Genomic DNA, 16,820 nt, shown 5'->3' with positions numbered 1-16,820 from the left:
TCTAGTTGTTGTAACTTGTCCATTTTGGATAATAGAGGCTACATGCTTCTGTGAACCTTCAGTGCAGCAGAATTATTTTTAGCTCAGATATGTGCCTTGACACAATACTACACCTGAGCTCTATACAGGCAGTTTTTTTGACCTCAAGGCTTGGTTTTTGCTCTGTTGTGCATTTTCAGCAGTTAGACCTTTTATTGAGTTTGCCACAGGTTAACTCCACTCAAAGTGCAGTGACATCTACAAGCAATATGAATGCTCCTGAGCTAAATTTCAACTGTCCCAGAATACTTATGCAATGAAATCATTTCAGTTTTTTATTTCTAATAAATTTAAAGTTTTCACAAATCTGTTTTTGAGTTCAAATCATTATGGAGTGCATTGAAAAAAATTGTATGAATATGAACGCAAGGCACTGTTTATAAGGTTTTTGCATTATAAAAACAGTGTAACACACTATTTTTGTAAAATAACAGAAGGACTGTTCTAAATCTTGTAAATCATGTGTAATGTCCACCTGTGGCTGATGGATGGATAAGCCATTACATGCTGTCTGACCAACATGAAGCTACCGTTAAGTGTTCTTGTTCTCTGACATATGTTAGTCCAGATGCTGTGCTCTCTGCTGCTGGTCATTAGCCCTTCTATTGCCCTGCGTCCGGCTCATATTCACTCATGCTGAGCACACGCACGCGCACACACGCGCACGCACACACACACACACACACACACACACACACACACACACACACACACACACACACACACACACACACACACGCACGCACGCACGCACGTTCGCACGCACGCACACACACACACACACACACACACACACACACACACACACACACACACACACACACACACACACAAACACACTAACACACACTCTCTCTCTCTCTCTCTCTCTCTCTCTCTAGACACACACACATACATGTTAAACCCTGCTTTTACTTTACAATATATTCCTCCTGCCACCTCACAGACTTTACTGTTTACCTGGAACTGTATAAAACAATATGAAAGTGGCAGATTTATTGTATGACATTTTGCACACAGTTTATAAATGCACTTTTTTATACATAACCTGCAAAAAAATGTAAACAAACTAGAATGAATTGTTTCTTATGACCTTATTTTTTTTAAACAAATATTGTATACTTTAATTATAATTTGTGACTAGTAACTGCATTTGAATTTTATTTTATTTGAATTTTATTGCAGTTTAAAAAGTTTTGTTAGCTACATAATGAATAATGAATATGAATTAAACTTCAAAAGATGTTTTGAACTACATTAGAAAAAAACTGCTATTGAATAGACATATTTAGGGTAGGAAATTTACAAAATATCTTAATGGAACATGATCTCTATAGCCTGGCTATCACCAGACCACGTTATGACTTCGTCATGATTCGTGGTCTGGGAACCACATGTTCATTTTCTCGTATTTGAGGCGTGGTTTACGAATGCCCAGAGCCGTTTATTGGGCGATACGAATGTCTATCAAATGCGCCTGTGCGTAGCTCATAGCCAATCGTTTCAATTATCCCGGATGACGTATGTAGAGCGAACGCCAAAAGTTGCTCTTTTTTCAAAATAAACTTGCGTTCTAATGTCATTTGTCGCGTCGGGTCGCGCCGCTCGCGTCCAGTGTAGACACGAAAGATAACCAAAGAGTATAGAAGTACCACTCTTTGAGATAACTTTGCGTCTGCTGCCATGCTGGATCCTTCGGTGAGTCGCATAGAAGGCGTCATCGTCTTGCTGCTCCCTCCCCGTTCTGTGATTGGTTCCCTATCTTAGGTGAAAATTAGGTCCATGGTTTCCAGACTGACTAGAAGCGTGAATAAAATCGCGCTGCGCAAGGCAGTATGGGGACACCCAGGCTATGATCTCTACTTAATATCCTAATGATTTTGGCATAAAATAAAAATCGATAACTTTGACCAGTACAATGTATTTTGGGCTATTGCTACAACTCGTGCTACTTAAGACTGGTTTGTAGTCCAGGGTCACATTTGTCTTCATTTTTAATTTTTAACTTACAACACAACTTTTTGTACAATTCAGCCTTTCTTTTATTTCTTTGGAGTTTGCATTAACAACATTTTAGCTACTGTTGCGTCTTGTGCACTTAAATAAACTTTTGATTTGCTTTAGTCTATATAAACGTTAAACATTATAAGGTCAAACGCACCTGACAGAGATCAAAGTAGCATAATGGGGGTCATTTGGCTTGCTTGTCTTTTTAATGGGGTTTTATAAAGGGGCTCATTCAAAAGTCAAAACGGCGTAAGATGCGATTTCACGCCTTTTTAGGTTCATCCTTAAGTGGCCACCAGTACACGATAACAGCTGTGTATCAGCAGGTGTGTATGTACGTCTGTGTGTACGCGCTGAGTCGAACGGACACTTGAGCGTCCCCCGGCAAACGAGACGGCCGCCGCGCTCGCCAGTTTCCGTTCGTCTCTCCGGTTGCTGGGAGCCAAGACAAACTCACGCTCTGTTTGAGCAGAACACAATTACAGACGTGCGCGTAAATATTTGCTCAGAAAACAGACTCCTCATGAGCGATGGGTATAAATGAGCAAACCGCTAATTATCCATAACGCGAAACGGACAGCACGACTTAACCAGCGACATCCATAGACCATTATACGGTAAGAGAGACTCACTGGTCACATTTTAAAGTAGCCTAATAAAAAAAAAAAGCATATTTCTTTCTTTTTTTCTTCATAGAAAAATATTAAAAGCAATAAAATAAGTTATAATACACAGGCTATTAATACAATTATAAATTGTTTAAATATGACAACAATCCGGCATTTATGAAAAATACACTTTTTAAAACTCCTTTTTTTCTGTTTTTTTTTTCTTTTAGAATCTGCAAAATGTATCTGCAGAAGGATCATACAAAATGCATGTTATTTTTTTATTTAATATTGACCTGAATAAGATATTTCACATAAAAGGCGTTTACATATTGTTCACAAGAGAAAATAATGGTTGAATTAATAAAAATGACCTTGTTCAAAAGTTTACATTCACTTGATTCGTAATACTGTGTTGTTATAAATGTTTGTCCTGAACAGTTAAACTGCCCACTGTTCTTCATAAAAATACTTCAGGTCCCACAAATTCTTTGGTTTTTCAGCATTTTTGTGTATTTGAACCCTTTCCAACAAAAACTGTATGATTTTGAGATCCATCTTTTCACACTGAGGACAACTGAGGGACTCATATGCAACTATTAAAGAAGATTAAAATGCTCACCGATGCTCCAGAAGAAAAAGCAATTGATTAAAATCCAGGGGTGTAAACTTTTGAACAGAATGAAGATGTGTACTTGTTTCTTATGCTGCCTAAATATCATATTTTTTTCTTCATTTAAAACTGCCCTTCAGAACCTACAGAAGATACTTACATGTTTCCCAAAAGACAAAATAAGTTAAAAGTCCCCCCCCCCCCCAGACCCTTAATGCTTCATGTTTCTATCTGAATCATTAGTGAGCATTTGAACCTTCTGTAAATGTTGCATTCCTCAGTTGTCCTCAGTGTGAAAAGATGGATCTCAAAATCAAACACTCATTGTAGCAAAGGGTTCAAGTACACAAAAATGCTTAAAAACCAAAGAATTTGTGGGACCTGAAGGATTTTTCTAAACAGTGGGAAGTTTAACCGTTCAGGACAAACACAGGACTCATGAACTATCGCTGAACAAAAAAAAAAAAAAAAACAGCTGTGGATCATTCAGGTAACAACACAGTATTAAGAATCAAGTGTATGTACTAAATAAAAAATAACCAGTATTTTGTATGATCCCTCTTATTTTGATAAAATAATTAACATTTTGCAGATTCTGCAAGGTGTGTGTAAACTTTGGACCTCAACTGTAATTTCCTTCATAGGATGGCAGCAAGTGTTATCAGAACACTGAGTAATCTGGGTTTGGCAAAACCCTTCTCTCCCTGCTTCTTTCCGCCTGAGGATGAGGAGGAGACTGAAGAAGAATATGAAGAGGAGCTGAGAGAGGACAGTTTGGAAGAGGATGCAGTGGCCAGTGAGTCCCAAGAGGAAGAGCCATGGAGTTTTGATTCATCTCCTAATAGCGCTGAGATGACCAATCAGCTCCTGCGGTTTGCTGAACTCATCAGCAGCGATGTCCAGCGCTACTTCGGCCGAAGCCAAGACCCTGATGCCTGTGACATCTATGCAGAGAGACCGTGTCCAAAAGTCGGGGGCCGCCAGCGATACTACGCTGACTTCATCAAAGTTGCATCATCAGGGCAGGCGGAGGAGCCCGAGGCGCTTGGACCCCTGGCAGAGCTCTTTCAAGACGCTCAAAGGAAAGGACGAGGTTTGCCAATGAATCAACGCCGCCTGCCGATCAGCTTCTGGACTGAGCCTTTTGCACAACAGCTTGATGTGTTAGGTGATCCAAACACGCAAGAGAACTTGCTCAGTCTGATCAACACATCAGAGAGCTCCAGCAACATCAACACGTCATTGAGCATGTTCAGTAACACAAGTGTTTGCACCATGACCAGCTCCAGTATCTCAGGGACTCTCAGCAGCTCAAGCACCCCAGACTTCAGTGATTTACTTGCTCACTGGGCCATGGACAGAGAGAATCCCAATGAATTCAGCTGTGACTATCCCCTTTCATAATTAATCAGCCTGTCTTCTACACTGCAAAATATCATGTTGTTCATTTGTACTGAATGCTTTTCTTTTTGTTTTTAATGTTCATCTTGTTTTTCAGTTTTTCAGTGACATTTTTTAAAAAGTGCATTTTATCATGTTCCATTCTCAGTTGTTTTATTTATTTAGGTTTTTTTTTTCTACCTGCTGTTTTTTGCTAGTGTATTTAGTACTGCTTTTTTATTTGAAATATTACCCATTACTACAGGTTCTTTTCTTCAAGTGTATGTATATTTTGCTAAAAAAAGATGTATGCAACAATGTGCTATTAAAATACTCAGTTTGTAATTAATAATGCTTCTGATTCCTTACACATTTATGAGGCAGAAATAAGGAATGATGTATAGTTGGGTCACTAAATAAATTGCAACAACAAAACCCCAATGTGACCAATTGTGAACCCAATGAAACTTGCAAAGAAGGAAATTGCTTAACTGGAGTTATGGTTATGGTCAAATGAAAAATCATGAAGGAACAAGAAAAAAAAAAAAAAACATTTATTGCAAAAATGTAGCTGAAAATTATGAAAGCCCGTTTCCGCCACTGAATATCTTTTTTTTTAAAGGTAATTGCAACTTTTTATCTCACAATTCTGACCTCTTTTTTTCAGAATTGCATGATACAAACTCACAATTCAGATTTTTTTCAGACTTGAGATATAAAAACTTGCAACTGTGTTATAAAGTCGGAATTGTGAAGCATAAACTCACAATTTTGAGAAATTAAGTTGCAAAAAGTTCATATCTCGTAATTGTGACTTTTATATATTTTTTCCCTAACAGAATTGGACTTTATAGCTTGTTATTCTGACTTAATATCTTGCAACTGTAAATTTATATCCCACTATTCTGACTTTATAACTCGCAATTGTGAGTTTATCATGCAATTCTCACTTTATAATTTGCAATTCGGAGAAAAAAAGTCAGAATTCGGAGTTTATATCTCTTACTTCATTTCTCGGAATTGAGAGTTTTTATCTTGCAATTCTGACTTTATAACTCACAATTGTGAATTTGTATCTCACAATTCAGAGAAAAATAAGTCATAACTGCAAGAAAAAAAGTCAGAATTGCAATATATAAATTCGTAATTGCAAGAAAAAGTCAGAATTGTGAGAGAAAAAAAATCAGAATTGCGAGATAAAAACTTTATTCTTGCAATTCCAAGTTCTCACAATTCTTACTTAATTTCTCGCAGTTGTGAGTTTATATCCAGTGATTCCGAATTTTTAACTTGCAATTCCGAGTTTACATCATGCAATCATGAGGAAAAGGGTTTATATTGCAATTCTGACTTTAGAACTCACAATTGACCATATGCACAGATTACTTCCTTGTTTAGTCAAGCCAGCTAAGTCATTTCCGGTCAACTGTACTCTGCCGTAATATGAGCGTACTTTGTTCGTTTTCTCTACATAATCGATTCACAATCGAAGAAAAGTGTTGTTTGTCTAAGAGGACCAAACGTCCATGTATACCGTTTCAAGAATGACAAATGCCAGTTTAAAAAAATTCGCCAGTAAATCGGCTAAATATGCACGAGTCATTGCTATGATTGACAGTAATAACCGGACCAAACAGCTGACAAACTGATGTCAAAAAAGAGCTTAAATGATTCAGACTAAATTCAGATATCAAAACTACAGCAGTAACAAGTTTGTGTTGGTTAAATATAGGCTATTTGATATATTTTACAGTTCAAGATAAAACTTAAAAGATGTAGTTATTCAATTTAATAAAATATTTAAAATTCCTATCGATTCATAATTAGTGCATTTTTTAATTATTATACCATAAATATTTAATGTGTTTGTAGTGAACTATATATTAGTATTTACATAATTCACCCTTATAGGCTGTTTGTGTGTGAGCTTAATGACTTTCTGCACTTGCTATACTATAAAAGTAAAAGGTAAAAGTACTACAATTTATTATACTAGTATTTTATAATAAATCGAAAGCAAGACGTCTTGAAAAATATAGGGAGAGACGGCTGCATAATAAATAATCCTATGCTGCCATCTATTGGTTATATGGGGTAATTTCATATTATTTTAGCCAAAAATAGACGTTGTTTTCCGTGTAGTCATTTTTTCCGATGCCCTTTTTATGAATGAAAAGTGAGTCCTTGAAGTACATTTTATTTCACAGCTGTAGAGTTAGAAAATAATAAAGGCTTTGAAATATTGGAAGATTTAAAAAATGTGTTCATGACTACAAAGGCAAGTTAGTGATTATCAAGAATACGATTAAGATGTCCTTGAAGAGAAATATGATAGCTGGCTAACGTTAGCCTAAACACGTTATGATAGTGTTTAGCTGTCAGCATTTAAATGTACAACTATGCAGATACGGTAAGTATGAGATTACCAGGCGCCGCATTTAAATTATATGTTGTTAAATAATATGAAACTGAATGTTCATGCCGCTAACATTGTTTATAATGTTGCAATTATAATTTTTCTCAGTTTCTGATAAGAACGAGGCACTAGATCAGTCTCAAGAGTGTCCACCTAATATATAGCACATATAAAATGAGCTTCAACGGAAGTTTACGAGCTGGCTTATCTTTATGCGGAAGTTCTAAAGAACGCTCCGTGCATAAGGTCAATTGCGATTTTCTATCTCACAATTCGGAGAAAAAAAGCCAGAATTGCGAGATATAAACAAATTGCAAAAAAAGTTTTTATCTCACAATTTTAATTTCTGAATTAATTTCTATATTTATATCCCGCTTTTCTGACTTTATAACTCGCATTTGTGAGTTTATATCATGCAAGTCTGACTTTATAACTTGCAATTCTGAGTAACTCACAATTGTTTATATCAATTAAAAATTAAGTTTTTATATATTTAAGGTGGCAAATGTACAAAACATCTTCATGGAACATGATCTTTACTTAATATCCTAATGATTTTTAGCATAAAAGAAAAATCGATAATTTTGACCTATACATTGTATTTTTGGCTATTGCTACAAATATACCTGTGCTACTTAAGACTGGTTTTGTGGTCCAGGGTCACATTTAGTAATTACAAAAAAACAAAAGAAAGAAAAATTAAAGTGAAAACAGAAAATATAAAAAAATATTCAATATCTAAATATGAACTATAACTATACAACTATAATAGTATATCAATAATACTAAAAAAACACTGCCTGTAGTCAGTCATACAGAATCAAGTACTCCAGACAATTCCAGCAATGAACATTCACATTCATGTTCATTATACATAGTTACATACACTTTTAAACAATAGAAGAATGAAAGAAAATACAATGATAGGCACTTGGTAAACTGGTTTCAACACATTTCCTGGTAATAAGGATCTGAATCTGCTTTGTCATACTACATGCACAAAACACACTGAGCTAAATGTCTGTCAATTTTTGTCCACATACACAGGCTGTTAAGCTGAATAATTTACAGTGAGTGGAACATTAGTGCATGTCCCTCTCTATAATTTCATCATTTGTTTAAAAAGCACATGTGTGCATGTAGATCTTCTTTTCTATTCTCTGAGTGCTTACGTGTCTGAGCAGAACGAACTCACTAGTGGCACGTGGGCAGAAAAGCCAGATATGGACACGTGGTTTAGTCATTGCTGATTCACACACACTGATTGTGTATAACTTCCAACAACACATATTCTTTATACTACTCATTTTGTCAATTGGACACTATAGTTAAGATGAAGCAAGCAATAAAGCTATAGTAGAATACTAGGAGATGTTATTATATTTGCTTGTAATCTGATGCTAATTTTCCACTCTCCAACGGCTCGCTGTCAGAGCACATGTGAAGTGGCAAATAAGACCAGTAGATTTGCACCACGCAGGCTTTACAATGATTCGTCAGCGCCCGTGGTCTCTTATCAGCACCACAAAACCAAACAGCAGCATGTTACAGCTCATTTCAGCACTCTTCCTCTTTAGGCCCCTGAACTGATCGATCATGAGGTTTCTACACATCCTGGCTTTCACCCTCTTGCTCTGTGGCCTGTGTGTGAGGGCAGAGGAGGAAACAGCTGAGGACAAAGTAGAGGAAAAAGTAGAGGAAGAAGTTGAGGACAGCCCTGCAGAAGACGAAGAACCAGAGAAACCAGAAAAGACAGAAGAAATTACAGAAGAGAATAACATTTTGGTCCTTCATAGTGTCAATTTTGATAGGGCTCTAAGTGAGAACAAGTACCTGCTTGTGGAGTTTTGTAAGTATGAATTTCCTTTGAAATATGTGACCCTGGACCACAAAACCAGTCATAAGGTTAAATTTTACAAAACTGAGATGTATACATCATATGAAAGCTCAATAAATAAGCTTTCTATTGATGTATGGTTTGTTAGGATAGGACAATATTTGGCCGAGATACATCTATTTGAAAATCTGGAATCTGAGGGTGCAAAAAAATCAAAATGCTGAGAAAATCACCTTTAAAGTTCTTCAAATTAAGTTCTTAACAATGCATATTACTAATCAAAAATTACATTTTTATATATTTATAGTAGGAATTTTACAAAAAATCTTAATGGAACATGATCTTTACTTAATTTCCTAATGATTTTTGGCATAAAAGAAAAATAAATCATTTTGACCCATACAATGTATTTTTGGCTATTGCTACAAATATACCCCAGCGACTTAAGACTGGTTTTGTGGTCCAGGGTCACATATATGAATAATTGTATAATTAATGCAAGAAAACAATCTTACAATATTTTTTCACTACAATGTGTGCTCAAAATGAGAGAAAAGGGTGTCCCTTTCATATAAAAACTATTTGTATATTCAGTTGCATGCATTTAAACTATCCTATCCCTAAGCAGCACAAGTTCAAAGATTGCTAACATTTGTTTGACACATCATCCATTGGGAGCACACCTGTTATTTCTCCCACGCTTGTAAGGAGGGCCAGTTATGTTACAATGTGTATAATACTACTGCTATTGCAGTAAAATGTTAGATAACAAAGAAAAAATACTGACATTATCAATGTAAACATTTATGCAAATGCATTTTGAAGCCTAACTGGTATTTAATTGTGAATTACATGCTCTGAACCTAAAATATACGGCTTAGTTGTAACACGTTTATTCTTGTAATATTTCAGTATTAAACTATTTTGGTGTATGTACACTACCAGTTTAAACAGTAAGATTTTTAATCTTCATATTTTTTTTTTATTATTCTGATTTGCTGCTCAAAAAAATGTATTACTATTATTATTATTATTATTATTATTATGTTGAAAATACCTGAATAGATTTTTTCATCTTTCTTTGATTAATAGAAAGTAATAAAACTTGGTAACATATGTCTTTATCATCACTTTTGATTAATTTAAAGCATCCTTGTTAAATAAAAGTATTAATTTATATAATTGAATAATAATAATAATAATAATAATAAATGTTTCTTGAACAGCAAATCAGCATACTCTATTAGAATGAAGGATCATGTGACACTGAAGACTGGCGTAATGATGCTGAAAATTTAGCTTTGATCACAGAAATAAATTACATTTTAAAATATAATCAAATAGAAAACAGTTGTTTTAAATAGTTTGGATCAAATAAATACAGGCAAGTAAGCAGCAAAGACATTAAAATCGAACTGTTGGAAAAAGACTTGACTCGTAGTGTACAGTACATTCAAAAGTTTGTGATCGGTAAGATTTGTATTAAATATTATTATAACAACAACTGATTTAATATATTTTAAAATATAATTTATTCATATGACAGCAGATAATACTGCAGTCTTTTGTGTCACATGACCTTTCAGAAATCATTCATGTTGATTTCTCTCAAGATCCTCAAGATACATTTTCTATGATTATCAGTGTTTTTGAGGATTTGTTAAATAGAAAGTTTAAAAGCATTTGAACAATTTATAAAACTATATGTCTGAAATCTGAAATACAGTCTTTGCGACAGCACCCTAGTGTAACAACTAGCCCAGATGTGTCTTAATGAAATGCTCTTGTCTTTCAAAACATAAAAAGATGCACCATGGTGTGGTCACTGTCGCAAGCTGGAGCCCATTTATGCAGAAGTGGCTGAATTATTGAAAAACGAGTCATCTGAAGTACGACTGGCCAAAGTGGACGGTGATGACGAGAAAGAACTTGCCACAGAGTTCCACGTGGGCAGTTTTCCCACACTTAAATTCTTCAAAGAAGGCAATAGGCAAAATGCCACCGATTTTTCTGGTAATGCATTTATTTGTTTGATGCATTTGAATGCATTAAGTTATGTGTTCTATAAACACACTCATATTTTGTGATTTGAACAGGAAAGCGAACGGTAAAAGGAATCACGAGATGGCTGGAGAGGCACACAGGACCCAGCGCTACTGTTCTCAATGATGTGAAGAGTGCTGAGACTCTGCTGGAGGCAAATGATGTGGTTGTGGTTGGATTCTTCCAGGTAAGTTATCTATCGTTTGCATAAAGTAACTGACTTTTTAAGATCTGACATTGCCTTTTAAACCTAGTGTTCTAGTAAAACCTCATGACACTATTTATAACAAAAGATTTATCATTGAAAAGTTATTATTATTTAATTTATTTTAATTTGATCTCTTTGTCCCAGGATTTAGAAGGAGATAATGCAAAGACGTTTTATGATGTAACTTTAATAGCAGTGGACTTTAACTTTGGCATCACAAGCAACCCAGAGCTCTTCAAGAAGTATGATATAAAGAGTGACACATTGGTGCTTTTCAAGAAGGTAATCCCAATACTCCTAGCAGCACTACAATTTGCAACTGCTTTAGAGTGTTTTCACGATGCGGCATCAATCGGCCATATCGGTGGCACTGAATGTAAACAATGCCACTAAACCAAACAAAACTCACATTTTTGCTGATTATTGCTACTGAAAATGGTCAATTATTGTCATGTTTTGGGCTATACTAATCGGTCAGACCGGGAAAAACATTTGGAGAACTTAAGACTGCTAAAGGTTATAAGAGTAACTTCAAGAAGAAGAGTAAAAACTGTCTGAGGAACAAAATGTGTTTGTGGTTGACCAAACTGAACCAGGATCTTGACAACATTTGATCTTATCATTTCTGGTCAGGTAGGTGAAATATTAGGCATATATTTCAATTAATATCGCTTGTACATATATTTACCACCTATTAACTTTAGTTTATCAAACTATTGTGCCCTTTCTGCTTACTATGTCCTTTTCTATATGATTTAGCAGCTTCCACACATTTTTTCATGGTTTAGACAGCATAAATTAGCAGAACAACGAATTCAGTATATTAACCAAGCAAACCTTGATGTAAGTGTAAACCCTCATTTGGTTGGTATTCTTTGTTAATATTTGTGTTATTAAACTAGAGAAAGAGAATTCCAGTAGGCCTAACATTTTTTAATCAATAAAGTCCTTACCTCATTTTAATAATGTACTGTTGTTTTAAAAAATCCCCTTTCTCTCCTTAATGTAAAAAAGATATACTTACATGAGGAACTGACCACAAGATTTACATTCAGCGTAGTTTCAGCGAGTCGATTCGAGTTCAGGAATAAAACGCGACGCTGACTCGCTCAGTAAAGGGGGCGTTTTCAGTCAGTTCAGTCAACCAATGAACTGCGTGTTCTCCTCCCGTACTCAAAAGCTATTGGTTCATGCTATTGTCAGTCTTTGAGCACAGTAAAAGTCATAGCTTTCAAAAATACTTATTTTTTGGGGCGTTAACAAATTATTATAAATTAATCTTCAAAGTGAATGAATTTTCCATTTCAGGCACACGCTGAATATTTTGTTTACTTTAAGTAACTTTAAGTTACTTTAAGTATTTTCTTATTTAAAAATAAAAATCCCACACATTTTTGTCTTTGTGTATGTTCCAGTTTGATGAAAAGCGAGCAGACTTGCCACTCACTGAGGAAAGCAAGCTAGACAAAGGAGAAGTGATTTCATTCATCCATACCAACAGCATGAGACTTGTCATTCCATTTAATGAAGAGGTAAGACTTAAAAAATCACTTCACTGATGAACAACCAGTTGCTAAAATCATTAAAGATTTCAGTTATTAACATCTTTTTAATTTCATATAACTGTTATGTTTTGTTTATATTATCTTTCTACAGAATGCAGAACAAATTTTTAAGTCTAAGGTCCGTAATCACATGATTCTATTCCTTAATACAACTGTGGAGTCCCAGAATGCACTTATAGAAGATTTCAGAGATGTTGCCAGTGAGTTTAAGGAAAAAGTAAGTGTTTTAAACTTTATAGCTAAATTATAACTATATAGGTTAAATAGCATTTAATGTTATGTTTTATATAAAGCGGTGGCCAAAATTATTAGAACACTATTATTTTCACCAGCTAGAAAATGGCTCTAAGTCAGTCATTTTTGTCTTTAGCTGTAGTGTGTCAGTAGGAAATTTCAATTTACATTTTTCAACAATCATATTACAATCAATGGTAATAATCTAGTGAGATTTTTGTTTGCAGAAGGAGTCTGACAACAGCCAGTGCCTCAGACAGTGATCTGATCTCATCATCATACAGTCTGTCTGAAATGACATGAAGAAACAGAACAAACTTATTTCAAGACTAAATCCAAAACTGTGGCAATGTCTCCAAGATGCTTCAAGTCTTGAAGCATCTTGAAGACATTGCCACAGTTTTGGATTGAAGTTCAAGATACCGACCTGAAAAACTATGCGCAAGTACACCTATAGGGCAAAAGCTGCTTTAAAGGTGCCATAGAATGGAAAACTGTGTTTACCTTGGCATAGTTAAAAAATAACAATTCAGTACATGGACATGACATACCATAAGTCTTAAACACCAACATTTCCTCCTTCTTATATAAATCTAGTGTTTGCAAAAGACCACCCAAAAATAGGTCAATTCCAACATAACACGGACTGTTACAAAACTTTCCTGGGATCGTTAATAGTTACGCCCCCAACATTTGCATCGCCCAATCACCAGTAATGTCAGCACATCAGTAACACAAGGCGAGCCACTGAAGGGACACGGTTAACTTAATGCTAGCGCTAGCCTGTTACATTGCAATACATAGGATTTCACTTACCACATAAACAGAGAGATGACTGCGCTGATGATGGTGAATGATGGAGAAATAACTGTGCTGATGATGGCGAATGATTTACAGAACTTGAGAATCACTGACATGCAGCTGAACTTGTGTGGTAAGCAAGCACTCCCTCTGTATTGTAACTTTACACAAAGCACATGCTTCACAGTATTGAGACTAAAATGTCGGCGATTCAAAGCGGCTGATTCAACAAACCACATATTAAAAGCGGTGAGAGCTCCTAATTATATATATATATATATATTTTTTTTATCCATGTGCCAGCTATAGAGACGAGTTGCTCCAATCAGAGCAGAGCTCATTAATATTCATGAAGCTTCCAAATAAGGCAAAAACAGAGCATTTCATTCTAGGGACAAATCCTAGGGTTGTAAATGGACCTGTAAAACCATTTCTGGAGATTTTTTGCCCTTTCCTATGCCATATACCTTCTATGTAGATATCAGAGAACAATTTAAAATATTCTCTCAATGCATTCTATGGCACCTTTAAACGCAAAAGATGGTCACACTAAATTTAGTTAATAGAAGTTAATTGATAAAGAAAATCTATTTTTGTCAGCATCCTCATTTTACAGCATTTTTACACAAGTGCCCAAAACTTTTAACAGTACTGTAGCTTTGCAGGTATGTCTCTTGAAGCATTTTGGAGACATTGCCACAGTTCTTCTAGATTTAGTTTGTTCTGTTTCTTCATGTCATTCCACACAGACTGGATGATGATGAGATCAGATCTCTGTGTGAAGCACTGGCTGTTGTCAGACTCCTTGTGCAAACAAAAATCTCACTGGATTATTACCATTAATGGCTAAATGAATGTTTGGAAATGTAAACTCATATTTCTGACACACTACAGCAAAAGATAGAAATAAACAAGTCATATTGGTCAAGAGAGCTGTTTCCAATCTTGTCATGCTCACAGTGAGTGTATATGTGTGTAGGTGCTTTTCATCACCTTAGATGTTACGTCTGGCACAGCAGATCATGTGCTGAAATATTTCAGCATCTCTGCAGATGATGCTCCTATTATTCGCCTGATCAACATTGACAAAGTGTTGACATATGCAATGGAAGAATCAACCATCAACAAAGACACGCTGAAAACATTTTGCCAGGGTGTTCTGGATGGTACCGTGAAGGTGTGTTTCTGTAACCAACTTCATTCGCAGCTGTAAATGTTGAATTGGCATGATGAAAAATTAATTTAAATCTCACACTTCAATCTAGCCCTTTTTGAAGTCTCAAGAAATTCCAGAGGACTGGGACAAGAATCCAGTTAAAGTTCTCGTAGGCAAGAACTTCAACGAAGTAGCTTTTGATGAGACCAAGAACGTTTTTGTGGAATTTTGTAAGTAAGCACTTTATGTTTTCAAGCTAAAACAAAAGTATTGAATAGTGGCTTTAACATTTGTGTCCTTCTCACAGATGCTCCATGGTGTGGCCACTGTCAGGAACTGGCTCCTATATGGGATGAGTTGGGCGAGAAATACAAAGACCATGAGAACATAATCATTGCGAAAATGGATGCCACAGAAAATGATGCTGAAAATGTCAATGTACAGGGATTTCCCACTATTAAATACTTTCCAGCTGGGCCCGAAAATAAGGTTTGCAACAACACACACACTCATAAATACCTTTATACTGCAAAAGAACATTACGTAGTATGTTTTTTAGATTATTCAAATTTCCTACCGTAAATATATCAAAACAATTTTTGATTAGTAATATGCATTGCTAAGAACTTAATTTGGGCGATTTTTTTCAATATTTAGATTTTTTTTGCACCCTTAGGTTCGAGATTTTGGAAAGCTTATTTATTCAGAAAAAATTGACCCTTATGACTGGTTTTGTGATATGTATGGACTGACAAATGCTTTTAAAATTCTTTGTGCGAACAGATTGTTGATTATAATGGAGGCAGAGATTTGGAGACTTTATCAAAGTTCCTGGATAATGGAGGAGTGTTACCAGAAGAAGAGAAGAAAGATGATGATGAGGACGATGATGATGAAGATGAGGTCAGTCAAAAGCCAACAGATGGCTCGATTATTTAGCCTGTTATTGGGAGCAAAAAACTTGAACTACTTGATTTGAGTAATATAGTTGGTGTGTTTCTTTTTGCTTTTTAGGTGTCAGATGAACCAACAGAAGAGTCATCAAAAACTACTAATGAAACTAACAAGGATGAGCTTTAAAAACAAGGCATAAGTCTCATTTGTAATAAAAAAAAAAAATCTGAAATGTATGCCATTGAACCAAATGTGTTTTGTCAGATTAATGTCATTTTATTCTGCACTGGACCATTCAACAAACTACATACCTGACAAAAATTGAAAATTTGAATAAAACAATGTAACATGTTAAGGTTTTTATTTATGCTCCTGGTTTTTAATTATTTTTTGTGGTGTGAGATCAGTTGTATTTAGCTTCAAAAGAGTATATTAATTAATCTCTCCAAATTGTCAAAAACACACCTAAACTGAACACTGTTTTTAGTTTTTAAATTACAATTCATCACATTTACGTCCAAATTTTACTGTAATGCCAAAATATGAAAAATAAAGGTATGTCAACATCATGGTAGTATTTTACTGCATTGACAGTATACTCATATCACTGTATTACAATATGCAATGAAGTGCTGTATTACTGTCTAGTGAGAATTCATCATACATTTCCTTTTTTAAGATTTTGGAGTCAAGTGTGACATGGGAATTTTCACCCTAATGTTTTTTTAGTGCATTTGTTGTTGCCATGGTCTTTATTTTCACAGTAAATAAATTATGATGAATTCATTCATTAATGTTCTTTGGCCATATTTATGATAGAACACCCATGTTTGTACTCTAAATATTTCATAAGCAGCACAGCTACAGTAAGATATATTCTTTTCATGCCGTGATACAGTAGATAGGAAAGGATTATTAATGTTAATAACAACTACTGGATCAAACCATTCAGACAAATCACAATAAAATATGTTTAACATGTCTGTGCGAAGCGTTTATTTTTACTCACCCTGAGGCAC

General features: G+C 35.1%; 2 protein-coding genes across 2 annotated transcripts; both read left to right on the top strand.

The window, feature by feature from the left end:
- Positions 1-3,912: 3,912 nt before the first annotated feature.
- Positions 3,913-4,671, top strand: LOC141336686 (uncharacterized). Its single transcript, XM_073842402.1, has one exon. The coding sequence runs from the start codon at positions 3,913-3,915 to the stop codon at positions 4,669-4,671; it is 759 nt and encodes a 252-aa protein (XP_073698503.1).
- A 3,949-nt stretch (positions 4,672-8,620) lies between these two features.
- pdia2 (protein disulfide isomerase family A, member 2) lies at positions 8,621-16,156 on the top strand. Its single transcript, XM_073842385.1, has 11 exons — positions 8,621-8,912; positions 10,707-10,913; positions 10,997-11,130; positions 11,296-11,433; positions 12,567-12,683; positions 12,808-12,933; positions 14,731-14,928; positions 15,017-15,137; positions 15,215-15,396; positions 15,691-15,810; positions 15,922-16,156. The coding sequence occupies exons 1-11, from the start codon at positions 8,660-8,662 to the stop codon at positions 15,985-15,987; spliced, it is 1,662 nt and encodes a 553-aa protein (XP_073698486.1). The 5' UTR covers positions 8,621-8,659; the 3' UTR covers positions 15,988-16,156.
- Positions 16,157-16,820: the final 664 nt, after the last annotated feature.

Source organism: Garra rufa, chromosome 6, assembly GCF_049309525.1.
Source record: "Garra rufa chromosome 6, GarRuf1.0, whole genome shotgun sequence".
In the NCBI taxonomy this organism is placed as follows: Eukaryota; Metazoa; Chordata; class Actinopteri; order Cypriniformes; family Cyprinidae; genus Garra; species Garra rufa.
This window is presented reverse-complemented; position numbering and strand designations above follow the sequence as displayed.

Bases quoted from the DNA above. Each gene is read 5' to 3' on its own strand.
- LOC141336686 (XM_073842402.1), top strand. From the start codon at position 3,913: ATGGCAGCAAGTGTTATCAGAACACTGAGTAATCTGGGTTTGGCAAAA.
- pdia2 (XM_073842385.1), top strand. From the start codon at position 8,660: ATGAGGTTTCTACACATCCTGGCTTTCACCCTCTTGCTCTGTGGCCTG. The intron at 12,684-12,807 runs GTAAGACTTAAA...ATCTTTCTACAG, and splicing joins TCATTCCATTTAATGAAGAG to AATGCAGAACAAATTTTTAA. The intron at 15,811-15,921 runs GTCAGTCAAAAG...TTTGCTTTTTAG, and splicing joins ACGATGATGATGAAGATGAG to GTGTCAGATGAACCAACAGA.